The sequence below is a fragment of the Myiozetetes cayanensis genome, unplaced genomic scaffold (genome assembly GCF_022539395.1).
Source record: "Myiozetetes cayanensis isolate MyiCay16 unplaced genomic scaffold, myiCay2020 scf1, whole genome shotgun sequence".
Lineage (NCBI taxonomy): Eukaryota > Metazoa > Chordata > Aves > Passeriformes > Tyrannidae > Myiozetetes > Myiozetetes cayanensis.
Genome location: NW_026086604.1, coordinates 111,548,234 through 111,571,005, shown reverse-complemented (window position 1 = coordinate 111,571,005; position 22,772 = coordinate 111,548,234). Strand labels below are relative to the sequence as shown.

The 22,772-nt window shown below is 38.0% G+C and overlaps 1 protein-coding gene and 1 non-coding gene across 7 annotated transcripts in view; one reads left to right on the top strand and one right to left on the bottom strand.

Moving 5' to 3' along the window:
- SLC4A7 (solute carrier family 4 member 7) overlaps positions 1-22,772 on the bottom strand; it is a 155,323-nt gene that overhangs the window by 48,565 nt on the left and 83,986 nt on the right. For 5 of the 6 annotated variants that reach the window (XM_050319107.1, XM_050319116.1, XM_050319132.1 and 2 more), the window contains one exon: positions 5,853-5,934. In XM_050319107.1, the coding sequence (XP_050175064.1) occupies positions 5,853-5,934 (82 nt within the window). Of the gene's footprint in view, positions 1-5,852; positions 5,935-14,820; positions 14,975-22,772 lie in introns of those variants that run through there. The other variant, XM_050319099.1, reaches the window with a different exon arrangement.
- On the top strand, positions 21,074-21,144 carry TRNAG-GCC (transfer RNA glycine (anticodon GCC)). Its single transcript has one exon. It is a non-coding gene; the product is annotated as a tRNA-Gly (tRNA).

Genomic DNA, 22,772 nt, shown 5'->3' with positions numbered 1-22,772 from the left:
GTTGCCCGCCCCCCCAATTTGTTTATCATGAAAATTCTGAAAATTCACTCAAGTCAGTAATTCACTGAAAATACTTCTATGTTAATTCTCTAATTTTCTAATTAAAAGTAATGCCTCATCTCTGAAAGATGCACAATTAAACAAATTAGTTAATACTGATAGTGAAATTCTTTGCCTAAGACATGAGCTGAGTAATTTAAAACAAAGAGTATTTTTCACTTATTGTACAAACTTTTATTACCAAGGATTCTGTGCTTTATTAAAAGAACTGTCTGACAAAAGCAATCTCTTGCTCTCAGAATTAAACATTTGAGATAAAATTTTCTAACCAAATCTGTATAAAGGAGTAAAGAAAATTCTTTCGTGGGACAGTTACATGCTATAGTTGGAATCCAAAGGTTCTCCACAGTGCAGCATATTTTAGAATCCACAACATCTCCTAGACTGTACTCTGAAATCTCCTATTGCTCCTAGTAATTAAGTATATCTGAGAATACATTCTTTATACTTGGATAGATAAAATGAAGAAGCATAATCCAAAACCATAGCAAGCATAGCATAGGGTAAGGTAGCTCAGTAAGAGTGTTTTCTCACTACACAACAAAAGACAGCATCACATTACACTAACAGGAGCAGTAAATGCCAGATTTCTCATTACACACAGAAGTGATTTTTTCTGACTTAAAACCAAACATGAGGTGGTAGGGGCAGTCATAGAGAAAAACGCACTGAATATTCCTATTTGACACAACCAAATGCTTGAAAAGCCATTATCAGTAACTACATTAGACATGCAGGTAGGAACAGGAATAGGAAAAGCTTAGTGCCAGCTGGCAAAGCCACACAGGGATTCTGGCACAGTACGTGCACGCCAGGTCTCTGTGGTTCGCTGCCAGCACCGATGTCCCTTACCTGGGAAAGGAGCCAGCACTTGGTGGGAGTTGGGCCCCACACTTATATCTGACATGAAGGTCTTTGGTCTAGCCTGTCACTGCAGCAGAGCTCAGAAAAAAAGGATACATACCCAAGAAAATTTCAAAGAGTTGTTTCTGTTCAAGGAGAGAAAACCCGGAAAGATACAATTCAAGCTAAAGTCTCATTAAGATCCAAGACTGGCCCTTTGTCCACTAACCACATCATAAAATCATGGAATGGTTTGGGTTGGAAGGGACATTAAAAATCATTAGGCCCCCATCACACACACCTCCACCACCCTGTAAGGACAGGAGGCTTCTACATTTGTAACTCTGTGCATGTTAAGTATTTAAGAAAAAAAACTTCTGCAAAGAAGACTTTTTATCTTCATCAGTGGGTCACTAATACAGACTCTTTATAATTTTGATCACACCCCTCTCTTGTACAACTGCTTAAATGGTCCAGCTTGCCAAATGCATCTATTTCCTGATATTTTACGATACGAAAAATATTACAGAGGGAATCTTCTCAATTCAGGGATATCACCAAAGAGGATGGAAAAAAGGTGTTCTGCAAGAATCACTGATGGCCATCCTAAATTATTTTTGTTTTCAAAAGCAATTTTGCATTCTTGTACTTGTGGACCACATAAAAAGATACAACTTCATGAGAAACAGCATTTCAAATGTTTTTTCCTGTTAAACATGGGGTTTTTTCTAGAGCATAAGGGGTCTCCTAAAGGTTAAAGCTTTACTTCTCATTTTAAGCACCATTTTAAGAAACCTGTTCTGTACTGCCTATTCAAATATGTACAGCCTATTACAGAACACAAAAACATAACTAAGCACAGTCTTCAACTATCAGCTACTACACTGTCCTGTTTTATTACTTGTGTTACTTGCTCCTGTACAACCTGTTTTTTTAAAAGATTTTACAGGAATAGTTCATTGGCTTTTGAACAGTTGCAATTTAGATACATCTGGAATAGGTAGTTAATATTAATATTATAGAATAAAATAACAGTGAATAAAATAATAGAACTTGACATCACCTGAAATAAAATCCTAGCAATCTTCTACAAGCCCTATAATTCTTAGTTCCCTAAAACCCTTTAACAATACTGAAACAATTTTTAATTACTTACAACCCTTTAAATTGCAAAACACTTGTAGAGCAAGTCTTCCACTTATTTACAGAATATTCACTTATAGAAGGGGGAAATTATTTCATTACCTGTCATTGTCAACTAAGATTAATTGAAAACCACAGCTTTTTTCATAAATAAAAATTAAGGCTCTAAACCATCAAGGTGTAAGAGACGAAAGGGTCACTTGAAATGTAAACACTCCTTACACCTGCCACAGGATAGTGTGAGAGTAGTGTAGCTATTAAACCACCTTAACTTTTGAAGCTACTGCTTGGATTTATGCCACAGAAAACTAGTCTACCAAGACACCCATTCTTAATCTCAGATTGTTTCTGGAATAAAACTTCTTCCTTATCTTTGCTATGCCTGTAACTGGCCTGCTATGAGTAACAGAATACACCTCTTTTCCCCTAAGTTGGATCTAGTAAATGTATCCTCAAATCAAGACTGAAAATTGCCTACATATTTTAAAACGACAGGTCTCAGTAGTATCAAGCCAAACATTGTAACACAGGTTTAAGAAAGTCTTCCTTGAACACCTTCCTTGAACATGGTTCTTAAGAGAAAGATCTTTAACAAGATCACACGATGATCTCTGCCATTAATATTATTGCCTTACTTCCACCTCCTGGCTTACTTTGTTATTACTCTCATTCATTGCATCTCAAAGAGCCTGGTATCAAGTTAAGAACACGAGGTGCTCTTAAAAAGGTTATTTTAAGATGTTATTCCCATTTCTAGCTCTTCTGTAAACTGTCATTTGTTATTTCAAAGTAAGGCCTTACAGGGTCAGTAAAGTGCAGTACCTTTATTTAGTATACACACAGTCTGCCCACAATTGCAGTTTACCATCTCTAACCATTTCTCTTTTACAGGAAAAGTGTTAGGAAGCAAGTAGCCTGTGCCTAACCTTTCTAACCTAAACACTGTCACTCCAGATAGGTACCACACCTTACCATGAATAGAATGCAGAGATTGAGAAGCCCTAAATCCAAGATCTATTTTTCCCTTTAGCATTTGGTCCTCTTTCCACTAGTATTTCATCACAAAATTTCCAGAAAATATGAGTGTTCAATACTGACAACAAGAAGAAACCTTCGCTTTAGTATTTATAGCAAAATTGTATCTTCTACAGCAGCAAACCCATCAACACACTTTAAAGCCGTTAAACATCACCTGTCCATGCTGGCTCTTTAAGGTTTAGTGCTTCACATCATAGCTGAGCTGCATTTACTGCTTGCTGTCTCTCCTTGAAAATATATCAACACACACTTCTGGAAAGGTTCCAAATTCCTAGAACTGCTTTTTAAGTCACCAAGAACACATGTTGAAAGACTGGACTGAAATAGTTTCAGGTCTTAAAACACTTCCAATGCCTAATGCTTTAGTACAGGTCTTCCTAAGCCTACAAGAAAATCTTCACAAGTCAGAAATGAAAAAGAATACTACTTGGAGTTGCTTTACTGCTTGCAGCCAACAATTCCATTTCTCCCCCTTTTAAGATTTTAATACCAGAATTAAAAACAAAACCCCCAAATCCCACATACCTTCTTTCATCATAATAGCTTATAAAAAATGATCTTGTAAACAGAGCTGTTAAGTTCACATAAATTTATCCTCTAAAATACCCTGAATTTGAAGAATCTCTGAGAAGATAACTATATGAGTCATAAATAACCACACTTACATTCCTTTCTCTTTCATAAAGGGAAAGAAAAACTTGCTCTTACTTTGGAACAAATTCCACTGCCTGCAAAATACATGCTGTCCCTCCCTTTCCCCATTCTACCATTAAAAAATAAATTCTTACAAATATAGAAGATACTACAAAATACGTGAAAGTCGAGAATAATTCCTACTCATGTGTGAAAATATGTGCCTATATCAAGCCTCAGGTATTTGATAATCATACATTTTTCTTGTCAGCCTTGTCAGATGATTCTTACTAATTCTTTGTTTAACTTCTGTTTGTGTTGAGACACTTACACTGGGTCACTCCAAAAAGAGTGAGACATAGTCAAAGGAAAGATAAGGCTGCATGACTAAGAGCAAGGTGAGGACAGCAAGATCTTCCCTCCTCCTTTCAACTGCTGTTATTGTTGACTCAATTGCTCACCAAACACAAGTCTTCATTCTACCTTAATTTATCCTTTGGCTGTGGGTAAGACAAGGCTATTTTCCACAGTCATTGCTTAAATTGCCTCAAGCAGCCTGAAGCCCCTGCCTTCCCACTCAGTATCTCATGTAACTACAGCGTTGTACTAGCTGAAGCACTCCTACCAATGTGCTATGAAAGAGGCTGGGGAAATGATTTGGCTGCACATTCCCATGTCATTCGTTGTGGTTGAGGTATTACAGCTGCTCAGGCTGCTGCCCAGCACACCACTCCAGCTGGATGCCTGCTTCCCCTTTAACCCCTGCCTGCCTGCAAAACATACACATGCTTTCTCTGGGTCATCTCCCAAAAAAAAGCAAGAGAAGGGAATTAAGGAGGAGACAGCTTAAATCCTTCAACTATCACAGCACTGAAGATTTAACTGCAGAAACAGCCGAGGTAGTGGTTTCCCCACTGCTCAACCCCATCTAAACTGGCATTGTCACAGCCTTCACCACTGCACCTCTCAGCCTCACATTCACACTTCCTTCCTCTGCTCAGTGCTGGCACACGTCCATCTATGTGGCAAATTGGTTTGGGATGCTCAACAGCTGAGATCTTGACCATCTTCCTTAGTCATGCTGGTTTGACATACTTAACCAGGCTTATGGTACAGTCAGACAAAGGAAAGTGTTAGCACAAGACAGAAAAGAGTAGGAGAATGAAGGGACAGAGTAGAGTATGACTGCAACAGTAACAAACAACTTTAATCACTTTAAACCATCTCTTGGTGGTACAAGAAAAATGTGACAGCAATCTAAATCAACTTCTTTCAGCTAGAAACTGCTGCTGTCATGGTTCTCTCCAATGTTCTGCAGCAATAAGAGCCAGTACTACTTAGTGAATTTACTGATAATCTTCTAGCATTCTGCAAGTGTTAATTAAGCTTCAGAGCATTCTATATAAAAGACAAATAACTAAGATTTTAACACTGGATCTCCCTAGTTTTTTCCTCTGGATTCATTAATTAGCATCCATGGATTTTTCATCCTTTTCAAATAAGAAAGCAACTGTGCCTTAGATGAAGTATCTAATTTTGCATTTTGCTACATGAAACTAAACCAGTACTATTTTCATTGCTTAATGCAAAATGTTGAGTCAAATAATGAAGACTAACAGGATTCCACAGAGCTGTAACTGACTGCAGATTGTGCCATGAACAGTTTACTATGGAACCAGAAGCACTGCTACCCATCTGTTCAGACTCTCAGTATTTAAAGTGCATGACCACAATCAAGGATACTTAACTTTCAGAAAACAAAACAAACATCTCCCTCATGACCCCTGTTTCCTGAGTTTTCATTCTCCAGAACTTGACATCACTCATGCTGGAAAATTACTTACCAACAGCAACCAGTTTTTCAGACCTAAATCTCAGAAGCAAGTTTTCCTTGCAAAGCTTCATTAAAAAAAAAATAATTTTTTTTCTGTGACAGATTTGAACAACAGGGAGTATTTACTAGCATGCACAGAGATCACAAACAGGGGTCAGGTCATCTCTGTCTTTCATTAGTTTTATTTGTTAGAATTTCACGATAGCCATAAAATTCTGATTCCTTTCAGCATGGAAAATACATCTTTTATCCCCAGGCAAAAAATGCATGTTAAACAAACAGAAAACCACTGCAAACTTACTCTCTAGTTCTTCTTTCTCAAAATTTGTATTGATAGTAGAGCTGATTTTGCCCATATCCACAACAGCTTCTTCATCATGACCCTGAAGAAAGGAGACACAAGTTTAAGTTAAAAACTAAGTAGAACTAATTTTTTCCTAAATTTCTAAATATGTTTTGAAACAGTATATCAAAGTTTTCTAAACCAGGACATTTTCACCACTTAGAAATTGAGGATGAAAACATCACTGAAAATCTCCCCATCCAATTCTTCAAGAAAACGTTACCCGATGTTGAAGGAAAAAGAGAGTAAATCAACAGGCAGGCTAAACACCATGCAATTTGCTTTTGCAATGCTCTTGATTCTATCGCATAAATGGTCAGGACATACATTTCAGGAGGCAGTATTCTTCTAGTTTTTTATTCAACAGCAATCAATCTATTTCAATAAAATAACTGGCAAATTAATAGGAAGTTACATCACTTGACACTCAGAGATCCTGAACTCATCTGCTTAAGGGACAATTCCTGTGTGAGATTTTCCAGCACAAATAAGAAGCTTTTGTGAACAAAGGAGTAGCAAAAGGGTTAAGTTACACAACTTGGGGGCTTCTCCTAGACCAACAGCTCTGGGAAGATGAAAATAACTGCTTCACTCAGGTTTCAACAGCCAGTTTGTTAACCATGTCCCTACTTAATTCACTGGGGTTTTTTAGGTCCAAAATTACAAAGTAGTCGTTTCAAGAAGACCTGTTCAGATTCCATTACTATTAAAATCACACCACTCATAATGCAAAAGTACAGTATTTGAAATAAATATAAGCTCAAGAATGACGCGTATTTCTGAACATGTCCTCTAATCACATCTAGCACATCACTAAAGCAGACCTTAAAACACTGCCTTTTGCTCAGCCTTGACAGAAATTAAGTAACTGAGCAGCAGAAATCTCAATCTCATCTCAGACCTGACATCAAAAATAACACTAACCTTGCCTTTCTGCGTGTGTTTGCATTCCTTAGAATACAGTCCACTTTTAACAGCTCACAAATTACAGCCTCCTGACAGAACTGGTTCTCCAAAAGACCTACAGCCTAAGGGTAGTGCTTTACATCCAAGTATAAGGGCACACTAACTGCTAAAGATTACTTCCCCGCTCTTTCTGCTCCCTTGGGCACAGGTTTTTTTCCTTAAACCAGACCTAACAATCATGAAATCAGATAAAAAGTGCTTAAGCAATGGATTTTATGTTTTTAGCTTTTTTAATAACAACTTAATTAGTTTTCCACTGGATCAGTTCACTAAAGTGACTCTTCCTGAGGAAAAAAACAGAAGCCTAAATCCGGAGTCTTACACAGACTGGGAACCCTAACGGTGTTGACACTCACCTAAACTTTGGTCTTAGAATTATGCAATTGCTTTATATATAGAACAAGTTTGTCATCTCACAGGAAAGCGACAAGGATGAAAAACAACATACCTGTTAAACAGGTTCAAGTCAAAACATTCTGTAGTAGGTGTCCCCCCAAAGAAAGGGTTTTTTGAACATGTACCTCCTCAGTCTTAACAAAAAAAATATTTACTACAGTGTATTGAGCACACATACAAACACACACCAAAATATATCTAAATCTTTGGTTGCCTATTGGGGAAAGGAGATTAGAGAATATGAAGATGACAAACACCACATACTGGGAACAAAAAAAAAAAAATCAGATGAGGTTTAAAAAAAGGTTAAAGACAGTTAGACTGCAAAAAAACTCAAAACCCAAAAACCACCAAAAAAACCCAACAACAGCAGTTGGTACTATGTAAGTATTCAAGAATACAAGAGAAAAACAGAGTGGTACATGGCAGAACAAACCCCTGAAAACTAAATAAAGGTTGATTCTGAGTTGTGTTCCTAAAAATAGGGTTTTCAAGAAAGGCATTACACCATAACCTAAACTTTGTCACTACTGCTGCATTGCAAAAGTAATTTTTCATGCAGGTTAGAAAAAACAAAATTTCTGCACACTTCACACAGCTGTAATTAAAAAAAATCGGGTGATTAAACAAAAGTCATGTCTGTTGGACAAATCTGTGAAAATGTTATAAGGACCTATTAATGAAGAATTGGCAGAAATTTAAAATGTGTCATGGCAGGATGTTGGGAGAGTGATGGGGGGGGGGAATAGTATTTCCTGTCTCCTACACAGCAAAATCAAATATATTGTAATACACCCCAGTTCACAGAAACAGATCTTGAACACTACCATTAAACTCCAAATAGAGATGAATATAGATGGAAGAATTACAAATCCTCTAAACTATCTTAAGTGTTATACCACATGTGAGAGGGGAAAAAAAACAACAAAAAAACAACTAATAATAGGAAAACTGCTATCAAAACTCATTCCATAATTAACTTCATGGTTACAGCCATGGTTACTGCTGAAAAACCCTGTATCTAAACACACTCATCCTCAACAATCCTTTTAGGACCCTTGAAATCTGGCCAAACACACAGTTTTTGAGCAATAAAGGAAGACAAAGTTTTTCTCCAGATTATACAAATTACTGCATACCAACAGAAAACTACAGACGCAAGAAAAGATTTTTATCTCCAATAACATTTTGAGACGGTATTTGCTGTATGCCCTATATGATATTATTAATATTTATCACCCTTTGTTTTAGTAGAAGAGGTTCTTTGCCAAACTCAAACATATAGAAGCAGCCTTCAAAAACCACACCATGTGTAAAGTAACATGACTTTTAAGATTAGATTACAGGAAGGTATGTGTGCCCTTGCAAACGGTTCTATCACCATCTCAAAGTACTCAACATATGCAAAGACTCTTCCAAGAATAAACCATCAACAACCACAAATATCATACATGAAGAAAGCATATCATTTACAGTCTTTGTTCAGGAAAACACAAAGCATCATATCTGTTTGCAATGCCGAGAGCAAATCCCAGTATGAGATACTTTTACCTTAGGTCAGGTAAAAAACCAAAAATATTCAAATACGCTATAAAAGTAATTCCAAACTACAACCTTTTCCTGGTTAAAAATAAAGTCTGTAGGGCATAGGTTTCCAATAATTCTAGATCTACCATGTCAGTTGAAGGCACAAAAGAGAGGGAAAATTATTACAGTTGCCATTTTAGTTCTCTCTTCTACTTTCTGAACCTTTTACATACATAAACAAAGAGCGGTAGGACTGCTGAGAACTTGTCAACTTCCCTTTTTTAGGCACAGAGAAGGACTTGAGCTTAAAGCAAGCATTCCTCCGTAGTTTACCAGCCACTTCATGTGAAACTTTACGTATAATAATCCCACAGATGCCCAAATACAGCTGCTGAAGATGAGCCAAAGTAAAATTTAAGACTAATTTAGAATGTATGCAACTTTCATTCTCAGTCAAGAGACAGAACAACTGAGAAGGGGGAAAAAAAACCAAGAGAAGTAGCAACTAAGATTAAGCCTTCATATTTGGTTAGTCTTTTTTTTTTTTTTAAGGAGATGGTAATTTATAAAACCACAACAAATCCAGCATACTTCAGGGGGTGCTGGGGCAGGGAGAAAAGAAAAAGCCTAGTACATTATATTGAGATACACTATGTATACTTTTTCCTAACACCCGGATACTCACAGACATACAGAAACAACCCTCCAGTAAAACCTTCATATACAGCCAGAGGTGCCTAGATACACTAGAACCTGTCTTCTCAGCTTTCTAATTCTCCCCAGCATGAAAATGAAATTCCTTTTCAACTGCTGCAGATCAGACTAATACTCTGTACTCTAGCAGACTTCCAGTAGGATTCCTCTTGCCACCTCTGATTTTCAAATGTTTTTTCTCAGTCCAGGAGGAAAGAGTAAGTCTCCTTTACAGACAAACAAGTACCCAAAAATTCACTTCAAGAGTTAGAAATTAACACTTCACCTTGTCAAACATTTGTCATCATTTAGTACAGTACACTTTTTATATCTACAATATTAGTGCTACGCATTTTTTAGAAGTACTGTTGAGAAAGAGAGTCAATCCTAAATTGCACGGATCACGAAGGAAAGCTCCTAAAGTCTGGAAGAACTAACAACCTCCAGCAGTAAGTGTTAGCTACCATATAGTGGACTAGCACAAATATGACGCACAGAGTATTAAATCCAAAGGCAAGTTTCCACTGTCATCTGTACAAGCTCTTCTCACCATGCAACTCACTTAACCTTATGCAGTCACATACACGACAGACTCCAGACAGGCACACTGCCAAAGTGCATCACTGAATAACCACTTCCAAGACAGACAACTTGCTAGCAGCACATTTTTAAGGTACTTGAAATATGGTTCAATAGATTCATTCTGGTGTTCGGCAGTGATCGTAAATGGCTGATACAGCTAATGTAAACCTTTGAAGTCTATGAGCAATTCAGTAATTGTTTTGAGAATAATTCGAGCTCAACATTTAAGATCATTACTTAACTAAGCCAATGTTCATGTGCTCCATTTACACTGCCTCAGACCAAAGGGAGGGACTTGCAGACCAGAAGAGACAGCACGCATGCTCATGGAAATAAGTAAGTAGGGCATGGGAGAGGGCAAAACCAAACAAAAACAAAAACCCTACAAGCACCATCATCCCTCCTCCCCCACCCCCACAAAAAATGTACATTACCACTTTCATGCTACAAAGAAGCTTCACTGCAGCATTTATCGAAGTAGGTGAAAATGAAGGGGAAAAAAAAACTAAACCCAAAACAAAAACCACCACAACCAATTGAAACAAACAAAGCCAATTTAAAAACAAACAAAAATAAAACCAACTAATTAAAAAAAAAAAAAAAACACAAACAACTAAGCCCAACTCAGGGCGGGGGGAGTGGGGTGTGTATTCATATCTACTTTTTTCCCTTATACCTGTCCCTTATACTTTTTCCTTATATCTGTTCTTGGCCAAGAGTTTAATAATTATTATTTTAATAATATTCTAATACAACTGCCTACACCATCACAGTGAACCTACATACTGTTTTATGACTGTAACTATAACCCAATCTCCCTGACTTGAAGAGAAAGCAAGTAATTTCCCCCCTCCTTCCCACAAGAACCCATGAACACACCTCCTCTTTTGTAGAGACACCAGATCTGGCAGACAGGATTTAGCTCTTAGGCTGGAATGTGGCACCAACAAACCATTCCTCCCAAAGTAGGAGCACACACTGCTTACAGGCCCAACTAGCAAACCTCTATAGCATGCTACTGTAGATTTACCAACTAAGATCAACATCACATGAGAACTTATGCAGTGCACTTTGCTGTTCATACATTGCTCTTCTTTCATCATCAGAACATAGGAGAGCAGTTAAGCTGGATCAAACCATCCATCCAACACAACAGTAGAGGCCTACAGCAATGAGTCTAAACAGAATGAGTTATAAACAGGGGTTTGACCTAAACCTAGGAAGCATAGCCTAAGCAGAATTTTTGTTTTATTATCAGCCTTCTTTTGTTGGATCTGCATTCAGAAGACAACCATCAAGGAAGGTTCCAGTGATCAAATCAAACAACAAAAAAAAAAAAGTTAACAGAAGACTTCCAATATTACTCTGCTTCAAAAATAAAGATTTAGCTCAAAAAAAAAAAACTTAAAACCTTAATTTTGCCTATATATCTCAAAGATAACTAAGGAGGAACTACAGAACCTCAGTTTGCAACTGTATCCAAGTATATATATGTATATATAAAAATCTTTTAAAACTGACAATTTTCATAGATAGATACACTAACTCACTTGTTTTGTTACACAGTTATTGAAATATATTGTTCAGAATAATTAAGAACCAGCAGGGTAATTCATGATTCATTTTCACAGCCACATTTCCCAAGTGGTCTGTTTCAGAAGCCTCCATTTCTGTTCTAAGCGCACATAATACTCCATGTAGTCAGGAAAAAAAATACATTCCCAGTTTACAGAATGCACATACCAAGTCTTCTTTATCCATTCAACCTCCCGGAACTGCAAGTTAATAAGCACTAGTATTTTGGGAAGGGGAGAAGAGGGGAGGGGGGGAACAGACAAGACCAGTGTTCTAGTCCTACAAAATTAGGAGATAAGTCTACCAGGGACAGCAACCCTGAAAGTGATAACAAAAGAAACCAGAAAAATATATATGATAAGGTCATCTTTGATTACTGTATGAAGAGTTCAAGGACAATCACTCTACCTCAGACAATCATCAGGTCTACCCTATAGCTCTCCCACTGCTACTCATCCACAGCACTGAGTAGCCTCAGTTAAGAGCGAGTAAATTAGAAAGGGCTTTCTGACATGGTTTACCTGCAGGAATGACTAACAGTAGCACTTGGTTAGTTCTACATATATTGTTTTACCTCTCTTTCAGACTGAGTCTGCTTTTAAACCAGAAGATGAGCTCACGGTGGGCAGGAGGGCAGGTATCTCTGGTTGCTGCCTTCTTTAAGGACAGCCAGGATATGAAAAATTAAAGTTCTTTCTAAATAACAGTAAGTGAAGGTATTGCCCAGTCCATTAAATACTCTTTAGTTGAACTGCACAAGCGATCCTACAGATGCATTTGAAGTTCTTTGGGCACAGCCTCTACATAGCAATACTGTATCTACAGAAGTTGCCAGAGTGATGAAACACTACCAGTTCTAAATCAAGCACATCAACCTAACAGCCAAGGGAAAATGCACCAAATATAAATGAGCCCTGTCTCATTTTGTCATAGTACAATTTTTAGCTGGCCTTGCCCTCTAAATATATACGGACGAGAGCACAATTAATAATAATTCACAAACAGAACACTTGCCAGGTTTAAAATAGGAAGCATACCATATCGATGGGTTCCCCCTTGGTTGTATTTTCTATGGTCTCATTTGCACAGGAACAGCTGCTTTCCAGATTTTTTTTTTTCACTACTATCCTAGCAGTGTATTGCTCAAGCACTACAGGAAAGACTCCAGTACAGCTCAATGGCTTTAGTGTCACCACACACACCCTGTTTTCTTGTGAATTTTATATGTGGTTATACAACTACTATTGCATACAACAATCCTCACATGTAAATGAAGATCCATCCTAATCAAAGCAATCCCCAGAGCCTCGCCTGAAGGTTAAACATTTAGATTTCAGCAAGACCACAGCAATAAGAAAGAGGTTAGAAATACTTAGACAAGTTTTTCTAGCCTACTAATCCTCTAATTAGCTGCTCAGCTTACCCTACTAAATACATCTGACCAATCTGCTTCTAGGAGACTTAGAAAAAACACAGCAGCTATACAACCCTTGTTTGGACGAGCATGTCCAACAGACATAAACAGACTTCAGACAGACTCTCCACAAGTTGCATTTTACTTTTACTTTCCAAAACTCTATGTGGATGGCAGTAAAGATGTGTACATGTGCTACTTTAAAAACACCACAAAACCCAAACCCTTTCAGGAAAAACAATTCTAAACATGGTAATGTTTTGCTTCTTGTACCACTGAAATCTAATGTCCCTGTTAATCTGACCAGAACATGAATTTGGGAGAAAAAGTCAGAAAGAAAAGGAAGCGTAACACCAGCAAGAGACTGGTCACAATTGTGAATGGCTGTCAACTATGGTACACCACAGTAATTCATAAAAAAACCTGGGTCGGAACAAATGCAAGAAGAAAGGATGGTTTATTTCCTAGAAAAGTATGACTAAAACACAAGTGAATATTTCATTAAAATCAGAAGCCCATTTGAATTCAACCTGAGTGTTCTGCAAGCCAGAAAATTTACCCCCATGCACAATCTTAGCAAATGCTGTCACCAATCCAACACAAGATATCAAATTGTGTATCTAATGTTATAGTAGCTATTTTACAAAGTTCTTTTTTATCACTGCCCCACAGGACTAAATTTCATTCAAAAAAAATTCATATCTCCATTCACTTAAATTTCTGAAATTACAGTTAAAAAAGCAGAAGTACCAGAATCCTTATAATGAGTCACCTCGTATCTTTACCTAGTCTTCTAGGCATATGCATGCTTGATAAGTGCTGCGTCCAGAGTTCAAAGCAGCACCGCAATGAAAATCGAAAAATTGATTCCTGTTCTACAGAGATCCTTACAAACCAAAGGCCACTGCAATCTGATGCATTTTAACATGTCTAAATCAAACTCTTATTTCTTATGCTCACACAAGGAAACAGAAAATTTACTTGTCATTTTATAAAATATATATAAAATAATTCAGGAATCTGTAAAGCTTTACAGCTTAGGAAAATTCCATTCCATAAGTTTTAGTTTCCAGGAAACTCTTACAGTAGTAAACCCTGTTACAACACTGCATTGCAGTTACATGGCAGTGGTAACAACAACCCATACAAGTGCTAAGCAATAGCTTGTAATACTAATACTAGAATTCACTGCTTCATTATACAAATCCCCACAAATGGAGTTTATCTGTGCCACTGAGGACTGAAGAAAATGCTATCTCCATGATCATTTTACCTCAGTTACACAGCTCATTAAGTTCCCTTTTTTTTTTTTCATCAAAAAAGAACAATCAATAGATTATTTCAAGATTCACTACCAGAAACATCCCTGCTGCACTGGCACAGAATCACTCAAAGCCACAGCTGATAACCTTCAAATTAAGAAAGGTTGACTCAAAATAATGCAAAAGAAAAAAAGAAAAAAAAAAAAAACAGCAACACAAAACACTCAACCACTCTTAAAATGGTAGTATGCTCTCACAATTGTAAAAGTATATTTTCTTCCTGAATTAAGCTGGTTACTATGATTAAGCAATTCCAACAACACAGCAAATATCTTCCCTAATACAGAAATCTCTATTTAAAGTATTATTTCTATCACTAGATCTTTCAAAAATTTCTTCCACAACTGGTGAGTCTAAGGTAGCACACCCTTCTGAGACACAGCTGCTACATATCACTTGCACCAAAGCACGTTTGAGCCATTATTAAGTTATACAGCTGCTATTTACATACAGGTTGCATTTTCTTCCCTTGACGAGCTTCTTCCATGCTGATGTGCAGAAGCGGAGAATGCCCTTGTACGAGACCCTGTAATGAACCTCCCGAGAGATCAGAGCCTGCGCATACATGACTGCTTTAGCTCGCTCTGCTTGACACAGATGTACTCCGGGAAATTGCTCCCCAGCCAATCGCTCCCGCTCCAGTCTCTCATCTCCCTGGCCACCGATTACAGCTACCGCAGGGTCGCACAGCAGCAGAATGGGCAAGACAGCGTGCCTTCAATTCCAGCTCAGAGAATACCAAAAAAGGAGCTGAATCAGAGTTCCAGACTTAACATTTTCTGCATCAGCAGCTGCTAAGAACAGCTTCAAGATAATATTTTTGCTCTGATCCAAGATTTCATTAGCACTACAAAATGAAAACCCATTTGTACCTCAGGTCCCAGAACAGAACAACCCAGAAGTCAAACATCTGCTAAGTGTGTTTATTGCTGCATTATCAACTTTTCACTGAATACCCATTCTAAAGCTTTTTTTTTTTACACAAGCCATATATTCTTGTTTGACAAAATAAACCAGGCTTCCTAAAAAGAAAATCCCTCATTTATTTGTTTTCCTGTTGAAGAGGTAAAAAAGCCTTGCTATTAGCTGCAATTAACCTCATGTCTCTCCCCTGAGTAAGATGGCTCTCTGTTCCAGGTATGATGCGAGTAGCAGTACTTTTTCCTTGCTTAAGCCAACCTTAGAAAAATGCAACCTTTGCTCCAGCAGATAAAATTCAGAGCTTCATTTCACTCTTTCCCTCTTCATCCCTCGCAAACCTTAATCTCCTTGTCCCATCATAAAATGTACGGGAAAACTGGCTCTTTAGGGTGTTATCCATAACTTAAACTTCATGACATGCCACTGCCTTCTTTGTTCTTTTTTCTTCTTTCACTCCTACTTCTTGTATGACGAAAACTCTAGTAATGAAGCTGGACTGGTGCCATCCCAACAAACGAACTTGAACAAAATAAAACAAGTAACATACTGTTCATAAGCTTGGTGCCAATACCACCAGCCACACTGTGCAACTGTGAAGACTGTATTTATCACCTAGCTGCAGAGAAATAGAAGGCCACATTCAGTTCCTGTCACTGTCTTCCTCAGTCCAGAAAATTCTGGACTAGACTAATAGTTCAATAATTCATAGACAAAAAAAAAAAAAAGTATTCTCAGATAGTGCTGACAAGAGTTTAAAAGTAGTTTGTTTCCACTCTGTAAATATATGTTACTCTAAAATATGTGTGCATCTTTTCACTTCCAAGCTATTGAAGGTCTCTCTGCTGCCATACACAAATGACCATAAACTAAATGATTCATACAGGAAGCACAAAGTCAAACAAAAATATCAGATACTCTAACTCTTAGTACTCTCTTCTCAACTGCGTATCCTAAATCAAACCTGTTCTTTTCCTAATGCAGAGCACAGATACATACACTTTTTCACCTGCACAGATGAATACTGAAACAGCTCTGCTGAACTGTGTCCTGGTGTCCTGACTCTCCCATATTCCAGTGCACTGTTCCTTAGCATAAATCCATATTAGAAGTAATTCAATTGCTACAAGTACAAAAAGATGGTTTGTTTAGGTTGGGTGTGGGTGTATGAAGGGGAAAGAGGCTGTCTATTCCTTTGGAATAGAATCACAAATATTCCTTTGGGTGGTAATCACAGCTTTGATTTTTTTTTTTTTAATTATTATTTTTATAAGTTTGGGAAAGAATACTTGCTTGGTTTGGAAACTTACAAAAAAACCCCACCTCTCTGAAGCAGCTTACTGAAATCTCTTTACAGTCTGTAGTCAACCAATTCCTAGTTAACAGTCACTCAATCTTGGAACAAACAAACAAGAAAAAACACTCAAAAGCTTTATTCGTTTTTTTAAAAGTAGAAAGCAAAGAACATGTTCATGAAGAGCCAACAACTCTGAAAAATCCAACACTCCAAAATATAAATGTGTTTTTTTCAAACAGATGGAAGGTTTTGTCTTTTAAGTCCTACACCAAAATACTTTGTGGATAAACATCTGCTCTTCCCTAAGAACAAATATCAGGAAAAAGCTTCACATTAAATGGAGAACAACATAGCAACTTCAAACTGCAACTGTCTTAACATGTTTAACTACAGAAGTATTCTAAAACAAACTGTAGGCAAATATATTCAAAAGTATCACATCCTTGAACATGTTCAGTGACAACACTCTGAAAACTCAGCAGAACTATTTGTACTGCAGCAATATTTTAACCTTATGATTTATGCTGCAAAAGAATCTCTATGAAATGTATGAGGACTTTTTAAATAAAAAGAAACTTAAGTATCTATCAGGAAACATACACTTTATCAATCTATCCTTAATTTTCACTTTTAAACCCCTTCAAGCTACACTTATTTGATCTTATCTCAGTCTATAAAAGCACATTTTTGAAAGATGGGTCCAAAAGAGTATGTATCACTTATCCAGACAAAAAAGAAATATTTTTTTGAGCTCCTAGGTCTTTTCATCTTTTCACAAGCGATACAGAACTATAATCCCAGTCCATCATGAAGTGGCAGTGAACTGCCTTACTGCAGGGTCTGCAGAGTGTCTAGCAGGCAGAGTTAATCTGCCATTCTGAAATGGCAGGACATTTAAAGCAGCTGTAGTAAGCAGGATTGAGCTCTCAGCAGGATTTACCACATGAGCTCCAGCCCAGTTGCTATCGGACAGAACCAGATATGAGCACAAGGAGACTGAGCACTTCTTTGCTTGCAAGAGGCCATACAGACATACCCACACATCTAGCCCTGTAAAGTGGTAGATGTAGTATGAGGTTTCAATTGATACTTTAAAATCCTGCTTTGGGGGGTGAGGATTGGGGTGTTACAAATTGCACCCATAATCCAAACTCAGTCCTTCCGTATATGAACAAATTAGAGCATGGAGATGGACTTGGTGACCTCAATGGGTCCCTTCCAACTCAAGATATTCTATGATACTATGACCATCTTTTCCAACACTGCAGCCCCCAAAAAAACAACCGAGGTTCACCGCTAACTTTCTTCATGCATCTGAAAGGGCAGCATTTAACAAATTCAAAGTATCTCTCTTTAGAAAAGACTATAAAAACCAAGAAATACTTATGAGACAGCAAAACAATTCTTCTAAATGAGGCTTTATTTTGGAGGGGGCAGTCTGGCCCAGGTCATGGGGAAATCGGGAGAGAGGTAAGGTGCCAGGGGATTAAGATGTTGCCGGGGCAAATTCTATGACACAGTCTAATGTTAGTATATCAAATACCACTATGGATGGTTTTGTTCAGCTTCTTTTTAAATGGGAACCTACTAACTCGTATGAAGAAGAAGAGCTTCCTAGGAGTCCCTTATTACACAGAAATTTAATATAAGGTATACCTCCAAGGAGATGTTATTACTTAAGCAAAGGAACACAGGGGCTTCTGCGTTCTGCAGGCAGTGGCTCATCATTTAATGAACTAAAACTAGCCATGAAATCCAAAAGTCCAACTGCCTTCAAGTATTTTTCAGAAAAAAATTTCTATGTAACAGCTGCTTCCCAAGGCATACATCTGCATAGCACGCTTCAGCTTGCCTCAGTTTGTATCGGCACGTACACATGGAACAGGGTGTTTCCAGAAAAAAAAGAATAAGAAAAAAAAGGATGTATTCTGTGCAGATATTCTCTGGTGTATTGTCCCAGTAGTGGACTCTTGGGTTTCACAGTACATTGCAGGAGAGCTGATAGAAGCCACCGGGATGCTGAGAGCAAGCATGAGGCAGATCACTAGTTTAAGCCCTCCTGGCATTACACAATTACACATCATTTGGACAGCTGAGAACTTACTCTCTAGAGAGGATACCACTGAAATTTATAATCCTCATTAAGAGTGAGATTACTATGCTTTCCACCGTACAATATACTACTTCATTAATTACCCCACGGCCCTAATCAGCATACATTGATGAAGCAGAACAACAAGAGATGTGTGTAAAGCTTTTGAGTACTCATTCCCTCTACTCAAACACATCCCTCAGTAAAGAGAAAGGGATGATACTGACCATGTTCAAACAGAACCCCCACAGATTTCACTCCAAACTGTATGAGCATGAGGACAGCACAGAAATGGCAGTGAGCTACGCTGGGGGGTTGGGTGATTTGATTTTGGGGAGTTTGAGGGGGGTGAGTTTTTACTCTTTGGTTTTCTTTTTTGGGGGAGGGGACATGTGGTATGTACACACTCGCAGAAGGATGAGGATGATTTTCTAAATTCAAATCTGCTCACTTTACAACATTCCTCATCACTTGCCATACATTTAAATGCTTTGCAATCACTTGTAAAAGTATGTTCAATCATAGAATGGTTTGGGTTAGAGGAGGACCTTGAAGCTCATCTAGTTCCAACACCCTGCTGTGGACAGGAACACCTTCAACTAGACCAGGTTGCTCAGAGGCTTCATCCAGTTTGGCCTTGAACACCTCAGGAATGGGGCAGCCACACCTTCCCTGGGAAACTTGTTCCAGTGCCTCACCATCCTCACAGTAAAGAATTTTTCCCAATAAACCTGCTCTCTTTCAGTTTGAAGCCATTCCCCCTGTCCTGTCACTACATGCCCTTGTAAATAGCCTCTCTCCATCTCTGTTGTAGGTTCCCTTCAGGTACTAGAAGGCCGCAATTAGGTCACCTCAAAGCCTTCTCTTTTCCAGGCTGAACTATCCAATTCTCTCAGCCTTTCCTCATAACAGAGTTGCTCCATCACTCTGATCAATTTTGTGGCCCTCCTCTGGACTTGATCCAACAGGTTAATGTCCAAATAGTAAACATTCATCCTCTAGATTAATTTCCTAGAATAGATGGCATGGAAGCGAACAGTTGATGAATCCAGATATGAAACAGCATAATAAGGGGCAGATAATTTTATCTTGTTTGTATTGACATTATTTGAAGTACAAGACACAAGAAAGCTTTTCCCTGACAGCACAAACTGGGGAGGAAAATAGAAAAGAGAAAAAAAAAAAACCACACACACACAAAAACACAAACAAACAAACAAACTTAAAAGTCAAACCATCAAATTATTCAGTTAGGGTAGATTCTTCAAATACAACCAAACCAAGTTACACCCACAAAGTCCCTGACAGGACCACCAACGACCAGCAGCTAATAAATGAAAATTTTTTCTTTCAATGAATGCTGCAATTTTTGAATATTTACATACGTGTCTTTCTCTCCACAGAAAAGTGAAAGACCATGACTCTCACCAATTCACATGAATTCAAGCCTTAACTCTTCACCTTCATCTTTCCCTGTATCTCAAATTCTCCATTCATGTAACTGCATCCCAGTCAAATCAAGTATCTGTAAAATAACTTACTGACATGTTTACTCTAAGAGTGAACAAAAACGACTACCTGCAGATCAAAACTCAGCAAGCTATAATGGGAAAGTAAGGCAATGTTTCCAACATTAGCAGCAGGCAACTGATATAGCAGGAGGAATCAGCACTCCACTGGCCCACAGCATTTCTCTTTAAAAAGAAGGCAGGCAGAATGGAAGTAAAGCTCCAAGTCTGCTAATGACCACTGCAATCTGAAGTAGGGCAGAATTTCATCATAAATTTTTTAACTTCCTAAGTGCTGTAACATACAGCATATTCAGGTGCTGTTATCTGCAGATTATTTTAATAAAATGTAAAAAAAGCAAATCCACAAATTACATCTCTCAAGTTACGCTGAGTAACTTCAGGTATCTGAAGTCTACTTTTATCACACATACCAGTTAGCCTATTGCCACTGTTACACACTGAATGTCAACCAGTCACCAGTGTATTAGCAAGCCTTGAACTTTGACAAATATCACCCTGTTTACTTCAGAAAAGTAGGCATGACACACTATCACTTGAAAAGAAACCAAAAGTTCTGTGCTATTTTCAGTTTGGAGAGAGTACAGACACCTGTAAGTGAACAGAAAACGTTCAATTACATAAAAAACAAGGTTGCACTGGTCACAGCCATTGATGCTACACACACAAAGCCCTGAGCAAGAGGAAGCTACCCAAGCAACCTGCAAAGTTCTTCAGTAGAAGAACAGATGGGAAGATCCAAGAAATTGCTGGCGCCTTGGTTTTTGTGGCATAAAAGTTTTTTGTTTATTCAAAATTTTTTTTAATAAAAAAAAAGGTGTAAAATGAGCTAAAAAAATAATAATAATTAAAAAAAAAAAAATCAGTAGCATTGGTGGTTCAGTGGTAGAATTCTCGCCTGCCACGCGGGAGGCCCGGGTTCGATTCCCGGCCAATGCAAGTTGGTCCTTTTAGGGAAGTGTTTCTGTCCCTCTACTCTCCTCTTGTGAGATCCAAACCTGCAATGCTGCATTCAGCACTGGGGTCCCCAGAACAGGAAGGACATTGATCTGTTAGAGCGAGTCCAAGGGAGGGCCACCAAGATGATGAGAGGGATGGAGCAGCTCTCCTGAAAGAAAATTGGGATTGTTCAGCCTGGAAAAGAGAAGGTTTCAGGGTGACCTAATTGTGGCCTTCTAGTATCTGAAGGGAGCCTCCAACAAAGATGAAGAGAGACTGTTTCTAAGACCATCTAGTGACAGGACAAGGGGAATGGCTTCAAACTGAAAGAGAACAGGTTTAGATCAGATATTGGGAAAAAATTCTTTACTGTGAGGATGGTGAGGCACTGGAACAAGTTGCCCAGGGAAGCTGTGGCTGCCCCATTCCTGAGGTGTTCAAGGCCAGACTGGATGAAGCTCTGAGCAACCTGGTCTAGTTGAGGGTGTTCCTGTCCACACCAGGGGGGGTCTTGAACTAGATGATGGTGCCTTCCAACCCAAACCATTTTATGATTCTGTAATTCTGATTATAGAGTAAATGTATCTTAGTTAATATTCATTTCAGCAAGCTAACACTGCCAAGTTCTGTTTCAGTTTGTTGGGTGTTTTTTGACATTTTTGAGTTTTTTGCCAGTTTCACAAGTTTAATCAGCTTATGGGAAAGAAGACAGGACAAAGTGAGAATGACACCTCCCCCGTGGAGATCAGGATCTAGTTAGTCCAGCTCACCCTTACCATGAAGTCGTATCTTAAAATATGTACTTTCTTGCCAAAATTTCTTCAACTTTCCTCTTGCAATTCTCAAGTACAACAGACTATCTTAAATGCCTGAAAAGTCTAAAATAACCTTTATAAGGGAAGACATAACCAGACAAAGAAACCTGTCAGAACTTGAAATTTCTAGGAGCCAATCTAAGGTCCTTCAGAAGGGACACTTAAAAAGGGATCCACTTTTGTTTCTTATTTGCCCTGCCTAACATCATGTAAAGTTATGCAGTTGAGCTCCTTTAGTTTCTGCTTAAAGAAAGCAAGTATCTGATTTTCTGATGTACTGAGAAGTGTAATGTTTTCTCTATGTCTGACTAGGAGGTTGTGGGAGAAGTCAGTTTAAAAGTAAGGTGTTGATTCTGACACAACTGATTCATGTATGCCAGCATATATGGTACTAATTTTACGGGAAAGTTCAGTTCACAAAATGCAAAGGGAAACCGAGACAGAGACCTAAAAATTAGCCAAAAAAAGAAAACCTACCTCATTTGTAACTATTTCATCCTTTGTCTCAAGGACAACTACCGATATTGTTTGTAGTATTTTATTACTTTTTCATTTTGTGAATAACTATGTAGAGGACAATCTACAATGCAGTACTTTTAAGAAAGACCCATGTGCTTTACTTGTAAAGAGAAAAAAATAATGCTGTAGGGTTCTTACTGTAAATTTACGACTTGAGGGGCTATTTAGTAAGAAAAGCTGACCACATTCAATACACGGAAGGCAAATTAGTTGTTCTTGATTTGTTTAACACTTAGATTTCTCTGCCTTAGAGAACATTAACATCGTTTGCATGGGAGTTCTAACCAGCCAAGA